This window comes from Siphateles boraxobius, unplaced genomic scaffold, assembly GCF_051911475.1.
Source record: "Siphateles boraxobius isolate OS27281-9 unplaced genomic scaffold, OSU_SipBor_1 130, whole genome shotgun sequence".
Taxonomy (NCBI): Eukaryota; Metazoa; Chordata; class Actinopteri; order Cypriniformes; family Leuciscidae; genus Siphateles; species Siphateles boraxobius.
Window position 1 is genome coordinate 16,191,534 of NW_027508734.1, and position 27,737 is coordinate 16,219,270.

General features: G+C 38.3%; 2 protein-coding genes across 12 annotated transcripts in view; one reads left to right on the forward strand and one right to left on the reverse strand.

Annotated features, from left to right (window-relative positions):
- Positions 1-963: 963 nt before the first annotated feature.
- On the reverse strand, positions 964-9,044 carry ptgr1.1 (prostaglandin reductase 1, tandem duplicate 1). The gene is made up of 9 exons (XM_077228143.1): positions 8,969-9,044; positions 5,915-6,036; positions 5,795-5,840; positions 5,557-5,616; positions 4,664-4,831; positions 3,656-3,929; positions 3,411-3,516; positions 2,478-2,596; positions 964-2,384 (listed from the first exon to the last, which is right to left on the reverse strand). The coding sequence occupies exons 2-9, from the start codon at positions 6,018-6,020 to the stop codon at positions 2,274-2,276; spliced, it is 990 nt and encodes a 329-aa protein (XP_077084258.1). The 5' UTR covers positions 6,021-6,036; positions 8,969-9,044; the 3' UTR covers positions 964-2,273.
- A 65-nt stretch (positions 9,045-9,109) lies between these two features.
- Positions 9,110-27,737, forward strand: part of LOC143737152 (DNA polymerase nu-like) — a 56,887-nt gene continuing 38,259 nt past the window's right edge. For 2 of the 11 annotated variants that reach the window (XR_013203627.1, XR_013203626.1), the window contains exons 1-14: positions 9,195-9,405; positions 16,984-17,130; positions 17,258-17,339; positions 17,541-18,334; positions 18,666-18,775; positions 19,874-20,395; positions 20,872-21,035; positions 21,261-21,373; positions 24,928-25,073; positions 25,197-25,265; positions 25,370-25,430; positions 26,763-26,827; positions 27,226-27,309; positions 27,496-27,588. Coding sequence is in view for 7 of the 11 variants with exons in the window: in XM_077228145.1 (XP_077084260.1) it covers positions 17,016-17,130; positions 17,258-17,339; positions 17,541-18,334; positions 18,666-18,775; positions 19,874-20,395; positions 20,872-21,035; positions 21,261-21,373; positions 24,928-25,073; positions 25,197-25,265; positions 25,370-25,430; positions 26,763-26,827; positions 27,226-27,309; positions 27,496-27,588 (2,418 nt within the window). In the remaining 4 variants the exon portion in view is untranslated. Of the gene's footprint in view, positions 9,406-10,561; positions 11,585-12,084; positions 12,540-12,634; positions 12,921-16,101; positions 16,661-16,983; positions 17,131-17,257; positions 17,340-17,540; positions 18,335-18,665; positions 18,776-19,873; positions 20,396-20,871; positions 21,036-21,260; positions 21,374-24,927; positions 25,074-25,196; positions 25,266-25,369; positions 25,431-26,762; positions 26,828-27,225; positions 27,310-27,495; positions 27,589-27,737 lie in introns of those variants that run through there. The other 9 variants (XM_077228145.1, XM_077228144.1, XM_077228146.1 and 6 more) reach the window with 9 other exon arrangements.

Sequence of the window (27,737 nt, forward strand, 5' to 3'; positions counted from 1 at the left end):
CCTGAGCACACCAATATCGTTTACCATAAACTTTCAATATTTTAAAAAAATGTTGTCCTTAAAATTGTAAACAATAATTCAGGAGAAAAGGTATCACCTCAGGTACCCCAGCACTGCAAATTTTCGATGTAATCAGGTGTGTTAGATAAAGGAAAGATGACCTCAAATGTGCAAGTCATAAAACGTTTAGTGCTGAGGGGCCTTATGTAGATTTATTCTTGGTTTTAGATGTTCCAACTTCCAGGAGGATTGTAGTACATTTCATTCAACAGACATTCAAACATTATGAGTGTGTGGTAAACTTCAATGTTGTTGGTTTGTGGAAGAAAATAATTTTCTGATTTGTTTTCGGAAATATCAGAATACAACTTTTAAATGCACAGTCAGCATGACTTCGAAATTACCTGATTACCATGACACTACATAGTAATGTATATAGGCTAGCTACTAACAAATAGGCATTGACGCGTGAATCAAATCAATGTTGTTATTCCATGGGCTACCATTAAAATGAGGTCTGTCGTTCTAAAATCTATTTAAATGCATTCTTAATCAACACACATGCGACACAAAAGCTACTACAATTTTGCCATTATGATATACATGAATCTTTCCTTTGACTCTCCTTTATGAACATTTACTAAGAACTACGATTCTTTCATCAATAGCCACAAGATGTCAGTGTTCACTAAAGTTTTAAAGAAGACGTACACATTTGTGTTGCATCATTGTACGTCACCACCCAACACCCAGTGGAGGTTGTAAAAATACGTAGGCCTACTTGTTTTCATTTTTAAGCTCATGTAGATCCTCTTCTTTTATATCAAAATACCGTTCTTAGAAAACTTGTCTTTTTAGAAACTTCCTTTAGAAAAGTTTGTAGAATCAGTCTTATTCTTATACTTGGAGACCTTGCCCCTTATAAACAGTTAAAAGGGAAGCCTAATGAGATTCTAAAGATAATGGTTAGTTGGACATATTGCCTTTATTCCAAAGAAACCGTGTAACCTAGCTTATCAAGTTCCATGATTGTCATAAAAAAAATCTCACTCACTCACTGTCCATTAGCTCATTTAGAATAGATCATGATGACTCTGCAATTTTTTTTTTTTTTTTGTGGCATTGTAAAGCCCGACTGGATCGGCCCAATGGAGGTTTTCTGATCAGTGGGTGAAGGTCTCTGCGCTTTACCGTCTTTCCGCGTGGCAAAGTAATTTGATTACATACATTTTATCACATGTATTAACTCGTTATTTCATCTGACTCCATAAATGAAAAAAAGGTTTTAATGACATCTGTGCATCAAGTGTGAGCGAATGTTTGAATGTATTCTTTTTAACTCTTTACTGAAAATAATATCAGAGTCGATTAGAATAAAATCAAATGTTTACAATTTAAAATGTCAAGTAAATGTATCACGCCAGTTGCATAATCAGTTCAAAGATAATAGATACAAACATCAAATGCTCTAGAATAAAGAGAGAAGATGCTATACCTTGACATTATAAAAACGACATTATGCGAAGTGGTTACAGAGAACACCCTGAGCTCGCCTAGTTGCAATTCATTATATAGACATACCTCATTTCAAATGTAAACATGAGTTCACAGTGGGAATTCACATTAATCACTGGGGGCATAAATTGATTTACATGGAACCATTTGCTAACAGTGAGAATTTGCATTGAGTTAACACCTTCTGAGAACATGAGGCCATATGCCTGGAAGACACACCCTCCTATGTATGTGAATTATTTCCAAACACATAAATACCTTATTACCTTCCGGTTTACTTCTTTGAGAATGACACGTTTGTACCAGTCGCACTGAGACATTTCAATGATATCAAATGTGTGATACTGTATGAAGATTATTCACATTAAACTATATAGATTCTTGGGTGAATTTCAGGTGATCTCAACATGAGGGAGAAGGAGTGATGGGAGAATGGAGGGGTCAAGGGAAAAGATGTCGATTTGGATTGCTTAGGTGAGACTCGCGTCTCGAATGGTGCACAAGAGAGAAATTCAAAAGTTAATTTGCTTTGTTCTCTCAGAGAGTTGCGCTCTCTTCCAGTTTTTCCAGTCTTACAGCATAAAAATCTTTTTTCTGGTTTGTGCATATCTTTCCTAGAGGATGAAAACATGACAATAATTTTTAAAAATCAAATCTATTTGTAAAAAAAAATAAAGGACACAACATTATTAATGCAGAGTCTATGCCTAAAATAACATGATTGTTGTTATATGAGCAAACCATTGAAGCACTTGACATCAGACTTTAACAATGGCTTTCCCAATGTTTTCCCCCTGCAGCATCCCCATGAACGCAGCAGGCATGTTTTCAAACCCAACAGTGACATGTTCCTTACACTTCAGCTTTCCCTGTAAATCACCAAATCAAGAGAAACTGCATCATTATCCAAATATGAATACTGAGATAAAGTTAGTATCAACCAAGCAAGCATGCGGATGTACCTCTTGCATCCAGGTCAACATTCGCTTTAGAGACTCCTCATTTTTATTTTCCCACCTGCTCACCAAGAATCCTTCCATTTTCAGCTGCTTAAAAATCATGTGCATGTGTAGATAAGGACCTAAAAAGGACAAACACATTATCACAGCTGTAAATGAACAGGAGTCTATGTCTACCCAATTCTTCATGTCTAATTTTTTGCTTCAGTAATGGTGACTAAACTTTTTTTGCATTGCTAACAGGTATTGACTCTATAGTGTAAAGGTCATTCAAAGCACTCTCTCTTGAGCTGTGTTCGAAATCGTCTCCTATAACCTTATTCACTATTCCCTGCATCACTCCACTAATATAGTCCACTTGAAGGAGTGAATAAAAATGAGTGAGCGAATTCGGACACTGATTGCGCTGAAGTGCTGCTGCTTTTGTACAGTTTGTGCTTGAGGTTAAATAATCATCTGAAACTTAGCAAACTGGTAACTCCAGTAGTATTGCAAAGATTTATCTTGAACTCTATCAAGAAACTAGCATGTATAAACCTTATTTATATAATTTAATAGTCATTTAAAATGGAATTCGATTTGTACCTGTATGATATTAAGCTGTACCCACATTGGACCAGAGGTTTGGAAAATGGATGTATGGATGATTCACCTTCAGGCGGTAGTTTCTGACGAGACGTGGGAATTCATTCAGCATGAACTTCACAGTGCATTATGGGTATTCTCTGGCCGTTATGTGTAGATCAGTTGCACACTCGTTATTGCAGTGCATTGTGGGATTGAATGAGTGCACTCGATAACGTCCACTATGGTTTCGGACACCACTACAAATGGCTGTCCTCCAAATAGTGCCCTATTTAAAGGTATAGGGGTTGATTTCGTACACAGCCCAGGTTAACAGCACCATGAGAATCACACACATAAAAAGACTCAAACCTGTTTGTGGGGTGGTGTCATTGTACATTGATATTCCTCCACAAACAGCAATACGCCCAAAAGCCTTCATCTGTGGAATAGCAACACTCGAAAAAGGGCCGCCCACCTGGAAACCAAACCAAATCACTGAAAAATCAAGATTACGAATATGTCTTTTTTAATTAAAAAGGGCCACAAAAAAGCATAGTTTTTTGACAATTAGTATTAGAAAATATATTAACCTATTAGTATCAGTCAGTTCTTACATTCTCAAAATAGCAGTCATATCCTTCAGGTGAAGCTTTCTTCAGTGTTTCCTCCAGTGATGTGACAGTCTTATAGTTAAAGGCCTGGTCAAAGCCCAGGTCCTTCAGGTATGCCACCTTGTTATCACTTCCTGCAGATCCCACAACCTTGCAACCTTTAAGTTTGGCAATTTGACCGACTACAGAGCCCACCGCCCCTGCAGCTGCATTCACCAGTAAGGTTTCTCCTGGTTTAATGGCACAGACCTCCTCCAAACCGTAGAGTGCAGTCAGCCTGTGGCACACAGTCAATGTTATTTATTATCTATTCATGTATCATTTTATCATATAAAGTTTGATTTCTATTTGGTGCCTCAAATAAAAGATCCAGTACAATTTGTAAAGGAGTCGAAATAGGATTGCATCAGAATTAAGGTCCATTCAGACCAGGAATGATAACTATATTAGCACCCACAAGATAACATTATGTTTTTTACAAGTGTACACTGCGGTGGTCTGCTGCTTTTAATGCTTGAGCATTTTGATGTTGGTTAGGTTCTGATTGGCTGTCAATGTTTCTTTCGTTCATCAACTGAAAAAAAATGGTATGAAAGTGATTCCTAAAACATCGTTCTTCTATGTGGTTATCTTTATAGCTGCAGTGTAGGCTTCCCTATTCTCATATGCCTACTTTTTGTGGGCAGTCAGAAAAGAACACAATTTATTTGCTATCAGCCAAAAACACTTCTGAGAACATATGTTTAAAAGCGATCCAAAACGAATGACATTAAACAGAGAACATGTGGGCAACAAATGTTTGTCACGTAAAGCCAGAAGTGAATTATAAAACACATCTACTTTTCCCAGAACTCGGTAATGTCTACTCACAACATCTGTGATGCTCTTTGATGTGCTCAAATGAAACATCAGATAACAACTATATCAATGTGGATTAAGCCTTTGACCTACCTTTCCAAGACCATTTGTAAAAGAAGCAATTGTGGGTTTGAAAGAAGCAGTGGGTCTTACCCTGGCATGCCAATGGCTCCGATGGCATGGGAGAGGGGGACATCTTGAGGCCAGTCAACCAAGACCTTGTTGAGATCACTCCCATCTGACACAGTATGTGTTCTCCAACCACATCGACCAATCACATGGCAGCCCACGGGAAATGAAGGATTATTACTTTGAATCACCCTATAGTCAAAATAGAAGAAAGAAGAGACTTTGATTGGAAAATTAAATGATCACATTAAGTAAGTAAATATTTTTTTTGAAAGTGGTTTATAAATCACCAACTCCAATAAGTATATAGTCGGCAATCGGCATGACATGTAAGTTGTGATAAACGTTTGTAAAAGCTCTTTCTGATTCTGACACACAAGTGAAATAATAAGTTTCATAAGTGAAATAACTTGTAGAACAAGAAAAACTGTAGGGTGGGACTTGATTTTGTCCTTGTGACTCATGTGAGTGAGAGATTGTCCTGATGTCATTGCAAGAGAGAGGGGAAGTTACTTTCATTAAAGATTACAAGGGCACATTATTTAAAAAATAATGAGGTGCAAGGATAAATTATTTATAACAAACATTGCAATAATCCATAAAAATAAGAATGGTCTTTTTCGATTTTGTGACTTTAAAAAGGAGAGGCAAATTCAAACTGGTTTTATATGGTCTCTTAAAGTATGCAGTTTAAACAGCCATTACTTTTAACATTGTGCCAGTTCTTGATCTAACTATCTAATGGTCAGTGATGGTAAATGAGTTGCAGATGCATTTCTTTTCGAATGATAACCAGATGGTTGGAAAGATCCCATTTTACACTGACTGAATAATCATGGTTTCATTTGTAATCTTGATGAGAGGGACTGAACAGGATGAAGCCAACTGTTATTGAACTGAATAGCTATTTCTTTTACTTGGCAACTTGAGTTCCGATCATCACGTCTCCTTCTTGCATTCGAACACGACTGTATGGTCTAGAAGAAATTAAAAAGATACAATTTTATTTTTAGGGGAAATAAAAATGAATGCCTCAAACATATCACACAAATCAAACAAGGAATGATTTTCAAACAAGCACGATCAGTATGACATGTAATCAGGCCCTTAAATGGAGATATTGGTGCAGCTGCTTATTACAGATTTCTCACTCACCGCATATAAGGGTCCACACTAAGGAACAGTGCCTCCAGAAGAACCTCTGAAGAGCAAGAATAAATTATATTTAAGAGAGAAAATATGAAAAATATAATTTGAGATTTAAAGAGCACAAACCTCCATCTCTGGGCGCAGAGAGCTTCTCTAGTTTCAGCTCAAAGTCGGTGTCTTTGGGAAAGCCCTCAAAGTGCTGCTTCAGAACCCAGGTTTTAGCTTGAGTCATGGCTCTTTGTTTCGAACTGTAAAAGTAAACAAAAATAATATTGCATACATAAGTTAACACAGGCAAAGTGTAAAAAGAAGTTGTGTAACCTTCGAAACAACAGACTGCGTTGATTTGCTTACATATCACATTAGCAATAGCCTAAAAAAAGTAGCGTAAACAGTTTGTACAATATAAGTAACCGTAATAATATAAGTAATATAAGTGAACCAACAACATGTTTATTAGATCCAATACCCACTAAACTACTGAAAGAAGTGTTACCTGTAGTGGAAGAGCCTCTTCTTAATATTATTAACTCATCTTTATTTTTAGGTCATGTTCCAAAAATATTCAAGCTGGCAGTAATAAAACCTCTCATTAAGAAACCGCAATTAGATCCAAATAACTTAGCAAATAACAGACCCATCTCAAATCTTCCATTTATGTCTAAAATACTAGAAAAAATTGTGTCCGCTCAATTGTGCTCTTTCTTGCAAGAAAATGATATCTATGAAAAACTCCAGTCGGGATTCAGACCGCATCATAGCACAGAAACTGCGCAAGTTAAAATTACAAATGATTTACTTTTAGCTTCTGACCAAGGCTGTATCTCAATACTAGTTCTACTCGATCTTAGCGATGCGTTCGACACTATAGATCATAAAATACTCTTGAATCGACTACAAAACTACACTGGTGTTCAGGGACAGGCATTAAGCTGGTTTAGATCGTACTTATCAGACCGTTACCATTTTGTCTGTTTAAATGGGGAAAAATCGAAGATAACGTCAGTAGACTATGGAGTGTCGCAAGGATCGGTTTTAGGCCCTCTGCTATTCTCAATATATATGCTGCCACTTGGTAATATTATAAGAAAACATGGAATTAATTTCCACTGTTATGCTGATGACACTCAATTATATATCTAATCACGACCAGATGAAAACACTAACTTATCTAAATTGACAGAGTTTCTAAATGATATAAAATGCTGGATGACGTGTAATTTCCTGCTATTAAATTCAGATAAAACGGAGGTACTACTTATTGGTCCAAAAAAACTACCCACAAACTCACTTACAATACAACTTTAATTTAGAAGGACGTCCTGTTACTTTATCCACTACAGTAAAAGACCTGGGTGTTATACTAGACCGCAACTTGACTTTCGAAAATCATATTTCATATATTACAAGAACAGCCTTTTTCCACCTTAGAAACATTGCTAAGCTACGTAAAATGCTATCTGTTTCTGATGCAGAAAAGTTAGTTCATGCATTCATGACCTCGAGACTAGATTATTGTAATGCTATATTAGCTGGTTGTCCTGCATCCTCAATAAACAAGCTACAGTTGGTGCAAAATGCAGCCGCTAGAGTTCTTACTAGATCAAGAAAATATGATCATATAACACCTATTTTATCATCTCTACACTGGTTACCTATTAAGTTACGTATCAATTACAAAGTATTCCTACTGACCTATAAAGCCCTAAATGGTTTAGCTCCTGTGTATTTAACAGACCTTCTATCGCCATACAATCCATCGCGCTCTTTAAGATCACTAAATTCGAGGCTTCTGGTCATTCCTAGGATATTTAAGTCCACTAAAGGAGGGAGGGCGTTCTCACATTTAGCTCCTAAACTCTGGAATAGCCTTCCTGATATTGTTCGTGACTTAGACTCGCTGTCCCAGTTTAAAACTAGATTAAAGACGCATCTCTTTAACCAAGCATTCACTTAATGCTTAACCTTTAATACTACTGCTGAATCAGTTCGAATGCATTAACATTATGAACATCAGCTATGCTAATTATTTCCCATCTGCCTTTCTGCTGTTATTTCGGGACGCTAGTCCCGAGGTAAATAGCGTTCGTCAGCTCCAGTTTGTATCAAGCCTCTCACGGAGACTTCAGATGCCCCAACGCCTGTGAAGAGACGACTCGACGCCTGTGAAGAGACGACTCAAAGCCGGCGATATGTTATGCCATACATTAATACATGATTAACTAACTGTATTTTTCTATGTATATTTACGAAATGCACTTTCTGTAAAGCTGCTTTGAGACAATGTGTATTGTGAAAAGCGCTATACAAATAAATTTGAATTGAAATTGAACGACGCCTCGTGGTGCCAGCCCAAAGAGTCAAGTCAAGTCAAGTCACCTTTATTTATATAGTGCTTTTTACAATACAGATTGTATCAAAGCAGCTTCACAGTGATAACAAGAAAATAATATAACAGAGTTTGTTTCTAAAAGAAAATTGAGTCAACGTCCACCTTAAGTAAGGCAGATCAATAATATTATTGAATATTAAATGTCCCCAACTAAGCAAGCCAAAAGCCAAGGCAACAGTGGCAAGGAACCAAAACTCCATCAGGTGACAGAATGGAGAAAAAAAACCTTGGGAGAAGGAGGCACAAAATCACTCCCACAATCTCAATTCAAAAAAGGCCATTTAAAAAAAATGTCTAAAGACACATCTTTTTCGTTTTTCTGATAAAAAAAAATCAGTGTACGACTCGTTACAGCATATATTTTATACAGTTGCCCTCCTGCTGGTCTGATTGCTTCTATTGTTCTCTTCATTTGTAGGTTGCTTTTGACAAAAGCGTCTGCTAAATGATTAAATGTAAGCAACCATTCTTCTTCTATTCTTTTAATGTATGTTGGCAACCCCACTTAAAGCGCAGCACGTAAAGTGAGCATGATACAAGGGACAAAACAACTAGTGATTAAACAACAACAACATCAACAAAATACAATAAGTATATATACTTTACAAAGTGACCTTAAATCCTATTTATTGAACAAATTGCTTTGAAATATATATACATATATAATTGGATAATAGACTTTATACTGTGCTGAAGCATTCTTTAGTATTGCCTTAAGTGTTACATTTTCAATATTCAGAATACTTAATTATTTTTGAAATAACCATAAGTAACGTTAGTACACATACCCGTTAATGTACACAAAGCTATCTATTCTTCTATACTTCCTAGTGTTGCGCAGAGAACTTGTTTAATGCCCTCCCACAGCCCATATACTGCTAAGCGCTTGGCTGAATCTAAATCATGTGACCCTTTGTATTTATCTGATTGGCCGACTTGATATGTCAATCATCTTCAACGAAGAGGCTTCTGATTTCTCCCGCAGTCAACTGCTTGAAGTCAACTTCTATATATTTGTATACAGTTTTAACCAGCATTATAACATTATTCCAACTTATGTGGCAATAAATAAGATTAATTAATCATATAAATATTATAATTTGAGAAACCACCCACCCCCACGTCATGTGACGAAAGCAAGCGCGGGCATTTCGGAAGAGTGACACGCGAGCGAGAAAGACTACAATAACGTTGCATCAAATCGCAAACTGTGCTGTTTTTAAAGGTAGGGGGTATTTTTAATTATATACTGCTTTGTGACATACATGTAAAAGTCCGTTTTAACTGAATTGTGGCAAAAGCAAGATAAAGAGCTCGGTTTAACGGCTCTTATGTTCAAAATATTGTAACTTATTCATCTGATATTCTGACGTTAAAGCTAAAGCAACTTTGACTTTAGCTGTCTTTGAGGTATTAGTCATCATGACCATAGGGGAAAAAAAGAAGGAAAAAAAAGTTTTGTGGAAACTGCTTTTTCCAAATCTGTTTTTCACAGAAGAACATATCAGGCTAAATCACCTCAGTGACGTTTATTACTGTTTATCAGTCATTTTCAGCACGCCCAGCTGCAGCAGACGTAACGTTATGTGGGCTTACTTGGCTAACGTTATGCTGAAAGGCTCTAGATGAGAAACTAAAAATAAGTGCACTTTAACTGATGAAACTTTGATTAAAAGCTGAGCAAAGCAACATGTTTGTTTATAACCTATATCCTGTTCACCTGAAATTGTTAAACTTTGAATGTAATTATAGTAAATTTTAGTTGTTTTGTCTTTGAGTATAGCTTACTCAGGTTGTTACAAGCGTTGTGAGACTATATACAAATTCTGTTTCAATAGTTCTGGTAATTTTTTGTTTTGATTATAAAAATGGTTTCAATTCTAAAAATATTTATGTAATGTTACAGTTAGTTCTAAATAGCCTTAGGAATCCTCATTTGGATGGGTAGGTAAGGTTGTGTGTAATAAATAAATTAGTCCTTGATGTTAAATAAGAAATGTTTCTTGATCACCAAATCATCATATTAGAATGATTTCTGAAGGAACAAGCAACACTGAAGACTGGAGTAAAGATGCTAAAAATTCTGCTTTACCATTTTTTATTTATTTGAATATATATATATATATAATTTAAAATTGTTATAATGTTTGCACAACCTTATTGTTTTTACTATATTTCGATTAAATAAATACATAAGAGACTTATTTCAACAACATTTTTAAAAATCTTACCGACCCCAAACGGTAGGTTGTGTGTGCGTGTATGTTTTCCAGATTGCACACAGTACAGTATTTTGCAGCACTCAACCCTGTGGGACCTCCTTTTGTGAATGTGTATAATATGTCAGGCTTCCCATAATGTCCTTTGACTATCTGCCTTAGGATAACTGAATATCTGACGTGTGAGCCGAGTTCACATAAGCAGACATGCTGGATGGGGCTCAGTTCGTTGAGGCATTGTCACGGTTGGGTTACCCACGGGCGTCTGTGCTGGAAGGTTCTGAATTTGACTGGTTATTTGACACCGCACCAGAAAACCTGCACCTTTTACGTGTTGTCTGCAACCGCCTAAACCGCAGCAATGTTCTAACGCCAGAAGAATTGCAAGCATACAAGGCACTCCGGGAGTCTGGTAAGCCCAACTTGGATGAGGCGTCTCTGGCTGAGCTCCTTAAAACCTGCTTGCCTGTGGATGGGGGTGTAGGGTCACAGGGCTGTTCTGCGCTGGGTGGAGAGGGAAATGTAACAATTGAGGACCTTGAGACAGAACTTCAAGCTCTCCGCGAGGAAAAGCAGCTAAAACAACGCAGACTCAACAAGCTGCAGATGCTAGCTACCAACTGGGCTGCGAACTCCTCTGCATCCCAAGCACTGCTGCAGGAAGGAGGCAGTGTGGTAAAAGATGCCAACTCTGCCTTGGCAGCTGAAAACGCATGCACCAACTCAGCAGTAGAGAACTTGTCAAAGGAGACCACCAAACTGGCTGGCTTTTTCCAAACCAGCCCTCATTTCCTTAGGAGTAAAGATGGAGCCGCTCCACCTCTAGTTCCTCAATCAGGAACCCCAGTACTCCCCTCTCAGTTGTCTCTAGAGCCGTTCCTCCAGCAACAGGAGCAATTCACTAAAGCGTTGGCTGCCTACACTCAGCGTCAGTTCTTTCAAGGCATCTCGGACATGATGGAGAGCTCCACATTCAATCGCTGCCAGCTGACAAATCTGAGCTGCTGCAGTGAGAATGAGGAAGAAGAGAATGATGGACTGGTGGAGCTCAGGAGGAAAGAGATGGCACAACTCCAGTGGGCATATATAGTGGCACAGTACCAGCTGGTGAAAGAGAGGGCAGAGGAGCGTGGTGACAAAGCAGCAAAAGACTGGCTCATCCAGCAAATGAAAAGCAGCACAGAGGTACACGTTTTTACTGCTGATACTTTTTATGGCTAGCTGTGTATTTCCTTTGGTCCTTTATTTTTCAAGACTAGTAAAGTTTAACAGAAGCAAAGACTACGTATACACCATGCAAAAGTCAATAAGTGTTTTTTCTTTTGTTTGTTTTTTTACTTTTAAGAAATTCAGCAATAACGCATTAAATTGGTAAAAAGTGAAAGAGACATTCATAATATTACTTAAGATTTCTATTTCAAGGGGGAGGGTGAAACATTGAGTTTTAGTTATTTAGTATTAGATCATAGCTGACATCCATTTTGTATATGTGTGAAACAGCTTTTTAGCCACTATTCTAACATGTTCGCCAGTAAATTTGGTTGAAGATAAACACACTGTGCTAGGAGAAGAAACTTGTGCATGGGACTTTTAAATAATGATACAGTTGAGGCATTATTTTCTGTCTCTTGGATTGAGTATACCTATAAATGTTTCTAATTTTCATTCTTCCCTCCCTCTCGTAGTCTCTGTGCTACTCACATGTGAGCAGGATTGAGCCTGATCTACGGTCTGAGATCCTCTCAATTCAGTCTGAAATTCAGTCTCTAATGTTAGACCCAGTCCGCTCCGCATTACGAGACTGTGCCCGCCTCCTTAACATCCCCGTGGTGCGTGGTGACCTCACTCTTCAAGTAGCCAGGCAAAATTACTACACCTCCAGACAGAGCGAAGTTCGCAACCAGCTTCTCAGTCAGAAGGCCTTCTTCGAACTTGTGCGTCTGGCCCAGGATGCTGAGCTCCTTAGAGGGAAGAGGGTGATGGAGCAGCTTGATGAAATGGTGAAGAGGCTAGAAGGGGCAGCAGAAGCTGCTACTCAGAGAGAAAACACTCTGACACAAACTCACTTGACTCAAGTCCCCTACCTTGGTCCTAATGCTAAACAACAGATCATGAGCTCCAAAGACACAGCCTTTAGCAGGTAGCCATGTGTGGAGAGAAGTTTAATTTACTTTTTCTTTTTACAGTATAATGCAGGTTTAGATTGTAAGACTATATCCTGTGTTCATCCTTCAGGTTGCTGCAGATGCTCGAGATGGGTAAGGCCTCAACGGAAAGACAGGATCCATTCCAAACCTACGGTAGGCTGGAAACAACAGCCTTCAACCTACAGGAGAATCTGGTCAATGTACAAGAGGCTTTGGATGGGGCCAGACGAGAGCAAGCCTTTGCTGGAGCTCGGTTAGAAAGTGACCGAGATGCGCTCGACCAAGTGGCGTACTCGGACATTGTGCAGCCTCTCCTGAGGCCGCAGGTATGTGCTACAGCCACATCTGCACTGGAGCTCTGCCCTCATGCACAGGTATGTCTTTCTTTTTTCTCCACCTTACCGCCATCATCCCTTGAACATGAATCCCAAGAAACGTGAGCAGATTAATTTGTCAACATTCATGACTTGTAAAAAGCATGCACCTCTCATCATTTGGTGGTGGATTTTTCTGCATAGTAATTTTGTTTTATTGCTGTTTTAAGACTTGGTATTTTCATTCTTTTGTGAAAAGATTCAAAATTGTCTGGCTTCTGTATTCTTTCCTGTCACTGCAACACCTCACTGTAGGGCTGTAATCAACCAAAGAAAATCTTGGTCGACTGAAGTCCTGAAATTTCGACTAATTAGTCGACTAAAACGTAAAAAAAACTAGCTGCGCAGTACTTGGTAGCCTTGTCCGCCTAAATGAATTGAAAAATAAACATAAAAAACCAGCAGGGTATTTGCAGTATATTAAATCGTTTTTTGACCAAATTATTTTGCACTGAAATGACACACTGTCGGCTCTGACAGCATTGCATCACGTGCACTTGTGCAATATAGCCTATGATTTCCGAAAATAGTACTATGTCAACTAGCGATATCAGCACGAGAACTGTTGAAGAATATGCAACATAATTTAGACAATTGTTTTTGTCATATGTAATGATAACTGACAGACACTATCATTTCAGCCGCTCTGTGCATGTCCTCGCACAGAGCGAGGCTGAAGCTCAGCTTCGCAGACACGAATAGACTATTAACTTAAAGCTTTTACTCTTAAACACACAAGACACGTCCACTTTAATAAAAAAAAACTTTTACTCTTAAACACACAAGACACGTCCACTTTAATAAAAAAAAAACTTTTACTCTTAAACACACAAGACACGACCACTTTAATAAAAAAAAAAAATTGTATTAAGCAAACCAGATCAAGACGAGAGCAGAAACTAAATAAAGTGCATAACTGAAAAATAAAGTATAGGCTCAAAATAAATACAAATAGTGGGCACAGCAATTGCTGTATAACTGCAGGCGCACCCGCACGCACTGACGGTAGCATCTCCCAGACCATGCTGGAAACATTTTATGGTTCACTTTTATTATAGTGACCATTTATTTCTAGTAGGGGTGTGCCATATCATACCGTCCACGATAATACCGGTATACATTTTTACATGATAAAAAAGTGTCATATCGCGATATCAATGATATAGCGACGCGATGACGTATGGCGCATTTACTTTCCCTAGCACGCACAACAACAACACCTGTCTGAGCACGAGAGCAGCCTGTCAGCCTCCGATGACGATTTAGCAATTTCACTAACAGCTTGAGTGTTCAGCGGGGCTGCCGACGCGCGTCTTCTCTCGCGCGCGTTTAGGAGTCGGGACATGACTGAATGGTCTCTTGCACAATCGGGCCATCAGTGCATCGTAACTAAAGTTTATAATCAAGTCTTCTTAATTCTTATCAGTTTAAACATTCAAGCGGTTTTAAACTATCCATTAAGCTACTCGCGCACTCTCTGAGAGAGTTGCACTGCGTCTGCGTGCATACATAGAGTAGCCTACAGCTCGCGAGAAACTAAAGCAAAATTGTGTAAAACTTACGGTCTTGGTAAGTATTCTCATAAACACAGTCGGTTATGTATAAAACGCATGTGACAGTGTGACAGACAGTATAATGAAAACAGCAATGGATCCGTGCACTAGCTGTAAAAGTGACAGCAGCCATAGGCTATGCGTCTGTCATTAATGTTGTCGTCAAAACAACAAAAGATAGCTTTAATTGTGATGAATTAGAATTATTAGCCTATGTATTTAATTTAATCAGGAAACAGAACTAAAAGACTATGTGTTATTTTACATTTGATTACTTTATTATGTTTCTGTAGTATTTCTGAATACTGGTGTTAGACCTACACACATTTAACATTTAATTCAAAGATTGAAATCAAGCTTCCTTGTGTCGTGTAAACTCTTAACAACAAAATTACCACATTGTAAAAACGCAATGAGTGAGCAAACATTTTGGCGAGATAAACATACTAAGAAAATTTTCAACAACAACAAAAAAAATGTCTATATCGTCATAAATATCATTATCGCAAATATTCTTGAAATATCGTGATAGAATTTTGAGGCCATATCGCCCACCCCTAATTTCTAGTATTATAAAGTGCCCAAATCCAATAAATAATACTAGAAATAAATGGTGCAGGTGCGCCTGCAGTTATAAAACGAGTATTACTAATTGGCATACTTCAATGTTTTATGCCAATTCTGATTTGTTCATTCATATAGGCTACTCGAAACAGACGGGGCAACCCAACGCAGACAAGTTAGCTTACCGTTTTTAGGTGATATGCCATGTTTGATGTCGAGCTGTGATATGCAAACTGTTGTTTGCAAACTTTGCTTTCAACTTTTTTTCTATTTTCTATTTTCATAAAATGCTGCCACACTCCCGATGTCGTTGACATGGTAGATTACTCTGACAGTAAATTAAATGCTAAATTCAGCAAACCACCATGGATGATGCAGACCAATGCCTTGTTCTTTCTTCAATCTGTCTCCAGTGGGTTGGGCTAATCCAAAAAAGTGAAAACAAGGGGGGTGTTCTGAAGACAGACTGTTACCTGTGAAACAGGGGTGCTCTGAAAACACCCCCATTAGCAATTAGTGATGAAATGAATGTAATGAAATTAATGCGGCAAAAGGTCAACTAATCAGAATTTTAGTCGAGCCAGAACGTATCGAACGATAAATCGACTAGTCGACTTGGAGATTACAGCCCTACCTCACTGTCTGTGAAACACATTTTATTGGACTGTGATATTTGTTTTGTACTCTGAGAACAGTTCTGTTTTGCTGACACCCATGAAAAGCTTTTTAACAAAGTTAGTCCAGAATCACTTTTAGAGTTTTAAATGGACCTTACGTTTTGGCCGTTATTGGCCATGACATTTAAAACAATTCAAAATTGTTTTCAAAATACTATTCAACACACATAATATTTAATTTCTTGTCTTCACTTCCCATTTTAATGTAATCTGTTCAATTTAATTTCTCCTCTTCACCTCTCATTTTAATGATTACCTTATTAGCAGTGAATTAGATCAGTTTGTAGTTATGTTGTTCACCACTTGCATGCACAGAAAGCAATCAGTGTTCATTAGAAGTTTAAATCCTCTCCGTCTGACTTGTTCCAACCTACTCTCTCTGTTTAGGAGCTCACAATGGTTCTAGATGAGCTAGAGGTGAAGCAAAAGACCTTGTACACACTTCTTCAGGACATAGTTGGAGACTTGAAGGCCAAACGAGGGAGACTTGAACGCAGTGAATCCCTGAGGAGAGAGAGGGAACTGTATGTCTATTTCCATCTGGACCCAAAACTGCTCAGTAGAGCAGTGAGAGATATAGAGGCTCGAGCAGGAATGTAGAATCAGATCTCCTTTGTCTTCACCAGCCAACATATACAGAGGTCCCTGCTGCGAAAATACGTCTGACCGAGAAATTAATGTTAGATGCAGATTAGGACATGGACAATTGTTGCTTCTATGTTGTCGAGCTCCATAGATCTTATATTCTCATGTATTCTTTATTAATCTGCTAAAAGTTAATGTTCTTTAGGTATGTCAAATTTGTGTTCAATGCCTACAGTTTCACATTAATTTGCATTTGTACTTTTACAAATGAGCCACACCTTGTATAAATAATGGTGTATGTATATGTTTTGTGATTAAACAGTTCTATCTGTGAATAAACATATGTAAATGATGGAGCAAATATTTTTTTGTGTGTGTTTCTCAAACTTTTTTAAAAAGCATGTTTTTTGTGGCCTAAACGCAGTTAAGAATTTCATCTTATTAAAAAGACCACAACAAAACACGAGTCTACTATGTGTATTATCTTGTAATAGATTTGAGTATACTGACAGACATTGGAACATTACATTTCCACTCATATATTGTGTAGTGGACAGAGTATGACAGCAGTTTTGCTTGTGCACATTTGATCCCTTTACTATCAGATTTCAATCCAGCACCTCTTAAATTGCACCTCTTAAATTGCACTTAAATTGCAGTATTTTTCTGCATATGTGACTACAGGGTTAAGACAGACTAGGAGAGCAGGAAATGAGATGGAGAACTACCTCTGCAGCAGTCTGAATGCAGCTCCTCTCTCTGCAGCTGCGCAGAGCATCATAGCAGCCCTTCAGTTCCAGTATGTGCACAGAGCAGACAGAAGCAGAGCTAGTGAGTTAGAAACATTCCAACAATATTATTAACTTGAGACTAATTATGGCCAATAGAAGTTTGTTTTTTATTGGTTTGTTCACACTCAATTGTCTGTCTGAGGGAATCTGTTAATTCAAAATTACAGCCTTGAGTAGTAGAGGCTTCAGACTGTCTCAGCATCAGGGCAGAGATGACAGAAATCAAGACATCTGCACTGGGAAAATCAGGTGAGTAGTAAGAGTTTTGGACATACTGTATATTGAGTCAACAATACTTTATATATTATTTTCATTACTGCTAATAAAATTATTGTTCATTTGACTTTTGAACTTAAAATGCTGATGTCTTTGCCTTGAACAAATTAACATTTATATTATTTATTCTCTGATTGTGTTATCTTTTGATTCATGTATTCTTTATCTCTTTAGAGACTTGGACTTAAATATTCTGGCAGAAGATTCAAACCAATTCATGCTAAAGGATGAGACCAGTAATGAGAGGTTTGCACTCTACTATGCTGGTGATATCATAAAGTCCAACACCCAGCCTCATATACCGGTAGCACAGGGAGAAAACAGTTTATGCTTTAATAGCGTGGGGAGCCCTCAGTCTAGTCCAGACATGACAGAAGCAGAGATCCATAAACTGACCTTGGGTAAAAGGCGGTGGATTCAACCAGCAAGCCCCATTGAAAAAGGCCCAGTAGGTTGTAATCAACATGAGACTACCCCAGTGAAGAAGATCAGCTTTAGCCAGCTTACGTTGCCTACTAACAACTGTCATCCAGCATCCGAAGAAGAGTGCAAAAGGACTGATAATGTGGACAAGCAAAGTATGAATGGACAGATAGACCAACTATGGAGCTGTCGATCAGAGTTGACAGAGAACGATAACTGTGATTCTATTTGTGAGGAAATCTCAAAAGAGGCCAGAGCTGACAAAGCTGTGTTCATACAAGTGCAGCATAACAGTTTTATATCTAATGCAGAGAAACCAACATATACGTATCAGGATCTGGAGACCAGCCATTGCCGGCAAGATAATCTAAACTCTGATTTGTCAGCTCCAGTGGAAAGTTGTGCATATGCCAAAGGATGTGGGAGCATCTTTGTCCTTGAATGTGAGCAAGACGCACCTGTTAGGCCAGGTGAAATACTGGACTCAGTGAGGGAAAAAGAAGACAGCGACTCAGAAAGAAGAGAGATTACTAAGAGTAGAACTAGTAAGTACAGCGCTTGATAGACTTCTAGACAATACAAATAATTTAAAAAAATACTTATTCTTTGTATTGTATATTCTCCCAGTGTTCCTGCTTTAACTAGGCTGAAAATGTTTTCATTTGCAAACAAATTGTTAACCAGTTCTAGATTAAACCAATTTCAGTCTTATCAAAATAATTAATAATTTTTTGGTTGATGTTTAAAATGGTTTTAGATGGTATATAGCACATTGCAGGACATGTCAACTTTCCATAAATACAAGCTGATACTAATGATACTACAAACAGACACTATTACTGGACAGAAATTAGCTTATTTTTATCGTGCATGCAGGTTCTCCCAAGCCAGATGAGAATACAATCCTGATGCCTGTTGAAGAGAGAACTGGAAAGATAGCGTCCACCAGTGGTGGTGTGCAGCACAGCATCCAGCCCCACTCTCAGGTAATGCACATACTCACTCCAGAGCAGAGAGATGGCAGTTCTGGCTGTGTTATGTCATCAGAGAGGTAATTTTTAGGCTAATTTTCTGTATCATTTTATCCCCCCCACTATTTCAGTTAATGTTTTTTTTGTCCTGACCTTGCAAAAGAACTTTTCATCTATGAGTTTTATTCTGTGTGAGACTCTAAACTTTAGAGTCTAAAGTGATAAGAAAATGCAGCACAAGTAAAAAGTGGTCTTTCAGGGATCAGTTAACGTGTAAACGTTTGAGCATAGGGATCACTCTCTTCTCAGAAGGCTCCGAGTGGTCCATTAGCAGTGCTGCAATGTGGAAATGAAGATAAAGCATAAATATATTTATTTTAAATTTTCTTTGTACAGAGAAGAAAAAAACGAAAACTTCCCTGGAGTTATAAAGTGCGAAGCATCAGAGTGATGAACTGACAATAAACTAAGCATACACGCACATACAATGTTGTATTACAATCTAAAGGACAGCATTCTTTCAACTGCTCACAGAGTTCTATAGACAGAGATCACTAAATTCTATATGTTCTATATAGCATGAACATTAAAATGCCCCTATTATCTGTGGATCAATTATCTAGTGTGCAAGTATATTTTGATCCTGAGTTCTTGTAGCTTTTTTTTTTAAACATCTTTAAAGGTGAAACAGTTTACTAATGAATAATGGAAATCTCTTACTGCAGATGTCTGTTACATAAAGAATCACAGGGGTCGTTTAGAGGTTGAGAAGTGCCAGACAAAGACTTGTCCTTGCAGTGATAAAAGTGTGGGTGAATCAGCCTGAAAACAGCTTTAGGGAGCTTTATTAGTGACAGCCTGGGAACTGTGTGTGAATATTCTCTTTTTGAAGCTTTTTTGAAGCTGATTTTTTTGGCACTGACATCCACACTCTGAAATAGAGGGTTGCGTGTGGATGGCTGTCTGCTGCCTATTTAAGCTTTTTGGTGTTATGAAATTGACTTTATTTGCATTGCTTTTGTTAAATATTCTCTTCACATGTGAATAAGAGATAGTGTGAACTGACAACTCCTCTTCTTAAACTCTACCTGCATTTGTTTTCTTGACATACAGGCTGGTGAGGGAAACTCTTTTCCAAAGCTTATTAGAAAATGGGAACCCCCTGGACCCTTACAGGAAGCTCCTAAGATCACTTCATCCCAGGAGTTGTGTGATAAGACACTTAGAAACCTAACATTCTGCCATGCAAAAATAAAGGACTCAGTGCAGCTCTTAAAACCAAAAGCTCCACAGTCTGGTGTCAAGAGGCAGAGACATCTCCTCAGACCCCAGAAAGAATCGAAGAGGCAAGGATGCAATAAACCGAATAACTTCAAACTCCCCAAGCCCTCCGATCCAAGTCTGTCAGGATCCAAAATGAGCTATCAAATGTCTCCGGAAACAGATATAAAAGAAGATGGAACCACTGCAACCTCTAGAGGGGCTTTTAGTTTGATTTCTGATCCCAGGGTGTGTGACACAGGCCGTCTCTCACAAGAGGATAGAGAATGTATGTTAGAGGAGGTTGGAAAAGCGAAAGCATTAGTTGTCACCATGGTATACCAAGATGGCTCCATACAACTGGACCCAGAACAGGTGTGTTTACAGATTTATTCTATGATATTCATCTAAATAAGTTTGGAGAAGGAAAACATTGATTGTGGGCTTTAGTCATTTTTAAAATTACAGTAAATGCATTTATAATGTAACAAAACATTTCTAATTAAAAAAAAAAATTAAATCCTGAAAAATATGTCACTATTTCCAACGAAAATATTAAGCATTACAACTGTTTTCAACATTTATAATAATAACTATTTCTTCAGCACCAAATCAGGAGTAATGGCTGCTGAAAATTCAGCTTGCCATCACAGAAATAAATTTATAATATCAGTCATTTTAAATTGTAATAATATTTCAAAATATTACTGTTCAATCAATGTATTTGTCAAATACATGCAGCCTTAGTTTCAGAACTCATTTAAAAAAACCAACTCATTCAAGGCACATTGAAATTTTTGGTAATGTATGTGAGCATTAATGGCTTGGTGTGTTCAATGTCTCTTCTAAAGAGGCTGTGCCCTGCAGTGTGTGGCCTGCTGGTTTTGCTAAAGACTGATTTGGACTCAGAGGGACTACAGGACAGGCCACCAGAGAGAGTGCTATACCTCAGACTAGAGCAAACACCAGCCTGGGCCCAACAAGACTTTATACAAAAGCAGGATGCCTTCACCAGGTGTGCTTGTATTTTTTGGAGAGGAAATGAGAAAAAGACAGTGTTTGTCTAATCTTTTACTATCCCTGCTTTTTTCTGTCACAGATTCATTTTTATTTTTTTAAGGTATACTGTTACATGTGTAATGTGGTCACTGTGTAGGTAAGCACATGTGTGGATATGATATTTAGAGATGCTGTAGGTGGTGTTCAGTGTGTGTTTCTCTGTATCTGTTTGTGTCCTTAGAGAGCTGCTGCTGCGAATGATGTGTGGCAAAAAGCTGTTTGTGTGCTTTAAAGCTAAAGACCTGCTTCGCACAGCATTGAGACACTTCAGCAGAGACCTGAGCTGGAAACAAGGTGACACATATGAAGGTCCTTTATCTCTGACTAAACAGTTACCATGTTATGTAGAGTAGGATTCAAATTCTAAGACTACATCGACATTTTTTAGAGAACTGGAAGTAAACAGTGGGTTAAGACATCAAAAAGTTGAGTGAAGATTTTAAATATTGTTCTATAATTCTGTAATATATTTTATCCATTGTTTCTAAGTCAATCATTTGTTAAAGCAAATTTGTGACTTATCTTGTTAACTCCTTTTAGAAGGTTAGATGTTCTTGAAACACAAGATGCTCTTAAAATCATGCTGTGTCAGCTTGAGTGCTGCTGTCATTAAGGCAACAGGCATACATTCCAGATACTACAAAAATTCTGAAATTCATACTTTTATAATAATAATATTCTTTATTTTCTATAGCGCCCTTGAAAGATAAATCTCAAAGCGCTTCACAAAAATAAGAAAAAATCAAAGAAATACAACAGTAACAGTTAAAAGACCAGCTTCGAAGGAGCGGAGATCACGCGTTGGGATGTACGGGATTAAATGTTCTGACAAATATTGAGGAGCCAGACCATGCAAAGCCTTATAAGTAAACATGAGAATTTTAAACTCAACATGAAACCTGACAGGGAGCCAGTGTAAGGACTCCAAAATAGTAATGATGTGATTCCTATTACTTGTCCTAGTCAGGATTTTGGCTGCAGAATTTTGAACAAACTAATTTGTTTAGCGTAGCTTTTTATGCTGATATGAAATTAAAGAGGATCTATTATGCAAAATTCGCTTTTATAAGATGTTTGAACATAGATGTTGTGTTCCCAGTGTGTAAACAACCTCCCTATAATGGTAAAAATCCTCCCAGTCCTTTTTTATAATCCCCATAAATCATAAACCATCTCACCAAACGAGGTGTTCCAGATTTACGTAAGAGTAGGGGGAAGCCCCAGCCATGACTAGTGATGATCTGTTATCTCCAGCTAATGTTTTATATATTTGAGCAAATCTTTTTACGCCGGACTGCTTCACAAACGAGGGTCAGATCAATGGTGGATTTGCACAAAAGTTGTTTCTGAAAGATTTTTAGATTAACATGACGGTACATGCTAGTCGATGGGTTGAATCAACTTAACTCCACAAGAACTACATAAATGTATCTACTAACAATTTAGAAACATCCAGTTGTATTCTAAAAGGTTTAAATTCGGTGTCCGACTCCGGTTCGATCATGTAAGGCTGAAAACCGTGTCTGACATTTTGGCTGCTTGGCATCCACCAGTTTTGTTGTTGCTGGAGTATCCGAAGCACGAGTTGGGCTGTTGCATTTAAAGGGACACACACAAACGTGTTTTTGCTCACACCCAAACAGTTTCAAAAAGGTGTACTAAATTAACTCTGAAGCCCGGGACACACCAAGCCAATGGACAATGTTGGGCCATTTTTGAGCATTGGTTGGCTCTCTTAACTGAGAGTTCCAATGCAGGAATATTTTCATAATAACATAAGCTGAGTGTTATGAAGAAAGTGAACAAGTGCTTTGTACAGGTCCTTCTCAAAAAATTTGCATATTGTGATAAAGTTCATTATTTTCCATAATGTAATGATAAAAATTAAACTTTCATATATTTTAGATTCATTGCACACCAACTGAAATATTTCAGGTGTTTTATTGTTTTAATACTGATGATTTTGGCATACAGCTCATGAAAACCCAAAATTCCTGTCTCAAAAAATTAGCATATTTCATCCGACCAATAAAAGAAGTGTTTTTAATACAAAAAAAAAAGTCAACCTTCAAATAATTATGTTCAGTTATGCACACAATAGTCAATACTTGGTCGGGAATCCTTTTGCAGAAATGACTGCTTCAATGCGGCGTGACATGGAGGCGATCAGCCTGTGGTACTGCTGAGGTGTTATGGAGGCCCAGGATGCTTCGATAGCGGCCTTAAGCTCATCCAGAGTGTTGGGTCTTGCGTCTCTCAACTTTCTCTTCTCAATATCCCACAGATTCTCTATGGGGTTCAGGTCAGGAGAGTTGGCAGGCCAATTGAGCACAGTAATACCATGGTCAGTAAACCATTTACCAGTGGTTTTGGCACTGTGAGCAGGTGCCAGGTCGTGCTGAAAAATGAAATCTTCATCTCCATAAAGCTTTTCAGCAGATGGAAGCATGAAGTGCTCCAAAATCTCCTGATAGCTAGCTGCATTGGCCCTGCCCTTGATAAAACACAGTGCACTAACACCAGCGGCTGACATGGCACCCCAGACCATCACTGACTGTGGGTACTTGACACTGGACTTCAGGCATTTTGGCATTTCCTTCTCCCCAGTCTTCCTCCAGACTCTGGCACCTTGATTTCCGAATGACATGCAAAACTGAGCAACAGTCCAGTGCTGCTTCTCTGTAGCCCAGGTCAGTCGCTTCTGCCGCTGTTTCTGGTTCAAAAGTGGCTTGACCTGGGGAATGCGGCACCTGTAGCCCATTTCCTGCACACGCCTGTGCACGGTGGCTCTGGTTGTTTCTACTCCAGACTCAGTCCACTGCTTCCGCAGGTCCCCCAAGGTCTGGAATCGGTCCTTCTCCACAATCTTCCTCAGGGTCCGGTCACCTCTTCTCGTTGTGCAGCGTTTTTTGCCACACTTTTTCCTTCCCACAGACTTCCCACTGAGGTGCCTTGATACAGCACTCTGGGAACAGCCTATTTGTTCAGAAATTTCTTTCTGTCTTACCCTCTTGCTTGAGGGTGTCAATGAAGGCCTTCTGGACAGCAGTCAGGTCGGCAGTCTTACCCATGATTGCGGTTTTGAGTAATGAAACAGGCTGGGAGTTTTTAAAAGCCTCAGGAATCTTTTGCAGGTGTTTATAATTAATTAGTTGATTCAGATGATTAGGTTAATAGCTTGTTTAGAGACCCTTTTCATGATATGCTAATTTTTTGAGACAGGAATTTGGGGTTTTCATGAGCTGTATGCCAAAATCATCAGTATTAAAACAATAAAAGACCTGAAATATTTCAGTTGGTGTGCAATGAATCTAAAATATATGAAAGTTTAATTTTTATCATTACATTATGGAAAATAATTAACTTTATCACAATATGCTAATTTTTTTGAGAAGGACCTGTGTATCTGCAGTCCTAATTTCGGTTTCCCTTTTGAATGACGAAAATAGACTATTGATACCTGCTGATATAGACAGTTATTTCCTTACACACAGGTGCGGAACGCACATGCTAGTTGATAGTCGCCTGTTGTCCTTTTGGTGTGTTCAAGCGCAGTTTGGCCCAGATGCTGCTGACGCAAAGTGACAACATAGTCAGCTTTCGTCGCCAATAGTTCTTTGACGTCGACTTTTTGTGTCCTGAAATATTTACAGTGGTGCTCTCACTAATGGACTTTTGAACCCCACTGTATATTCACAAAAGTTGGAAATACTGTTTAAATTTAGACATTACCATTAGATATAGACTTTCTTAATACATCTAATAATGTTTTAAATGAATTTGGGAACAGTGGTATATTGTGGGTAATATTTGAGTAATTTGTGACTTTGATTTCTGATTCTGTGCAGTGTTGGGGTGTCAAATCATGGATCCTCAGATTGCGGCGTGGTTGTTAGATCCTGGCAACTCTGCTACCTGCTTTCAGACCCTGCTTTCCAAACACTACACACATCCAGTTCCGCCCACACTGGAACCTGTGCTTGGGCAAGCCAAGGTTCAGGATATAAACTTGATCAATAAATAGTGGTCAGGAAAGGCCCCAGCTGGTGTATTTGAATTTTGACTTGGTAATGACACTTTTATTGGTGACATTGTCCCTCTTCTTACTGCTTATAAGGTGACTCAAGCGATTTCAAATTTGTCTCTTCTACACAAGCTAATGTTGGAACTACATAACAAGCTTCGGGTAATTGAACCTGAATCTTTTCTAAATAAAGCATAATGTACACTGTTTCTCAGTTTTCACTCTTACTCACAATTTTCCGTCCCTGTCTGTCTTTTTCTCTATAGACTCAGGGGCTGTGGCAGCTCTATTCTGGCATAGAACAGAAGATGATTCCAGTTCTGGCAGGTCAGAGTAAACGATTCTAGAGATGAAAAGTGAATGATTTAACTTACAGAATCTCACCATACTGCATATCCGTGATCTATACATTTTATGATATAACTGTAGTCAATCATTTTATCCCTTTAAAGTCGTCATGAATTAAAAACTTACCCTATTTACTTTGTTAGCGCACATTACTAGTCTTGTGGTGAATAATTAATCTGCGCAAGTTAATACACAGAAAAAAAATGGTAATGTCATGGTAATCTTTAATCAAAATCTGAACATTTGCTTTCGCTCTGGAATGGCGTTCCTTCTCTGACGTCAGTTTGACGGCTTGGGTTGAATATCCTTAACCACTCCCCTCCAACCGTCAGTTTTCCATGAGCGAGGGATGGAGAGGTGGTGCACTAAAGTAAAACCCTGCCCTCTATTCAATATTCCGTTTCCCTTGGAAATACGTCACAACACTGGAGAAAAGTCGGTTGCAACTTCGGTTTACGGGGACTTATTTTTGATAATCAAAATTACACATTTTAACTTCTTTTTTTTTTGTGAAAATGTCTTCATGCTTTAAAATAGTTTGAATGTTACTCCACACCCTTGCTTCATTTAGTATACACAGAACCTCCACTCAAACACACCAGCTCAGACTACCTGATCCACTCGCTCAACTTTACTGTAGTAAACGCTGCATGAAGGCAAGTGGAAATACTGGTTTAATTCAGCCATACATGTTTGAACCAGAAACTGATTCAGAAGAAGTGGAAGTGTGAATTATGCAGGGTCGTCTATAAGTCAATGTATCGGAATAGTAATGCGTTTTATGTATCTCTCTCTACATCATCTGACACATAACGTTAACTGATATGATTAGTATTTGGCTTGACTATGTCTTCAAACAGCTAATAATGTTTTGTTAATGTTACACCATCTCAGAGTTAGACAGCAGCCTTCTAAAATCAGCATCCTTAAAAATGCTTTAAACATCATAGAAAGTCAGTGGAGAAAAGCCCCACCCTGCATGTTGACGGGATTGGTTACATGTTTGAGATGGTAGGAAACAGGGCCGGTGTTTCGACTGCCTGCCAAAGTATTACCCCCCTCGTTGAAGTCACCAGCTGATATCCTAAACCCATACCCCACAACTAATCCTAAACCCTACCAATACTAGGGGGGTAATAATTTGACGGGGGTCAGAATTCGCCACAACACCAGTTTCAAACACCGTTTTTTTTAGACAATGAATGACAAAGAAAAATTAGATTTTCACCACAGGGGGTATTTTGCATTTGCAATGGAGCCAATAATTTTAAGGTGCTGCTTTAACATTATTCTATTCTTGCTCTCTCTCAGCAATGGAGAGCTATAAAATGCATGTGGACAAGGAGGCCTTGAAAAAGACTTCAGAGATGTTGGGGGTAAGAGTTGTTTATGTGATTCTTTGAAACAACTATAAACTGATTTTCACAGGCCTATCTACCCTGAGAGGGAATGGAAGGTCTGTTATATGTAGTTAATTTTAATGAGTAGATCTGTCACTGCTCAAAAAGAACATGAGAATGACACATATATTGTTTTCTCTAGTCCTTTGTCTATATTAATTTCATACGCTTCTACACTTTTCACAATTCCTCCTCTTCTATCATTCTTCTACATTCCTCTCATCCTTCCCCAGTTCTCTCTGAAGAAAGGAAGGGATGAATAAAACTCTACTGTGTTATTCTTTGTTAGCGGTTTTATTCTATCTTCTGTTTTTGAAAATGTCAGAATGTAAAGATTCTCACTTCTAATTAGGGTCTCCTGTGCTCTCTCTCAGTCTAAGCTGAAGCAGTTAGAGCAGGAGGCTCACCAGGCTGCAGGTCAAAAGTTCTTGGTATCCAGCAGTGCTCAGCTCAGAGTGGTCAGTGTTTTTGAATGACTTCGCTAAACTTGAAAGCATTTTTTTTATGCACAAAATGTCTATTAAGTAGGTCCCTAGGTTTTGAAATAAGGTCTTGTGCCCGGTCAGTTCATTTTGTTCTGTCTTTGGTCTGTTGATAAATGAGTGTATAGTGTAAATGTATAAACAAACCTCTCCTCCTTTCAGATCCTCTTCGAGAAGCTGCATTTACATGAACTTTGTGAGAATAAGAAGCTTCCCAAAACAATCAAACAACAGCAGTCAACATCAGAAACCGCTGTGAGCACACATTTAATGTCCTTATATATGCACATGAACTTGAGTGGTGGTGTCATAGATGTTATTGTTTATATTTAATTATTGTCTTCACCAATTTTAATGCTTAGGGCCAGATTTACTAAATGCTGGGGACACACTTAACCACTAGC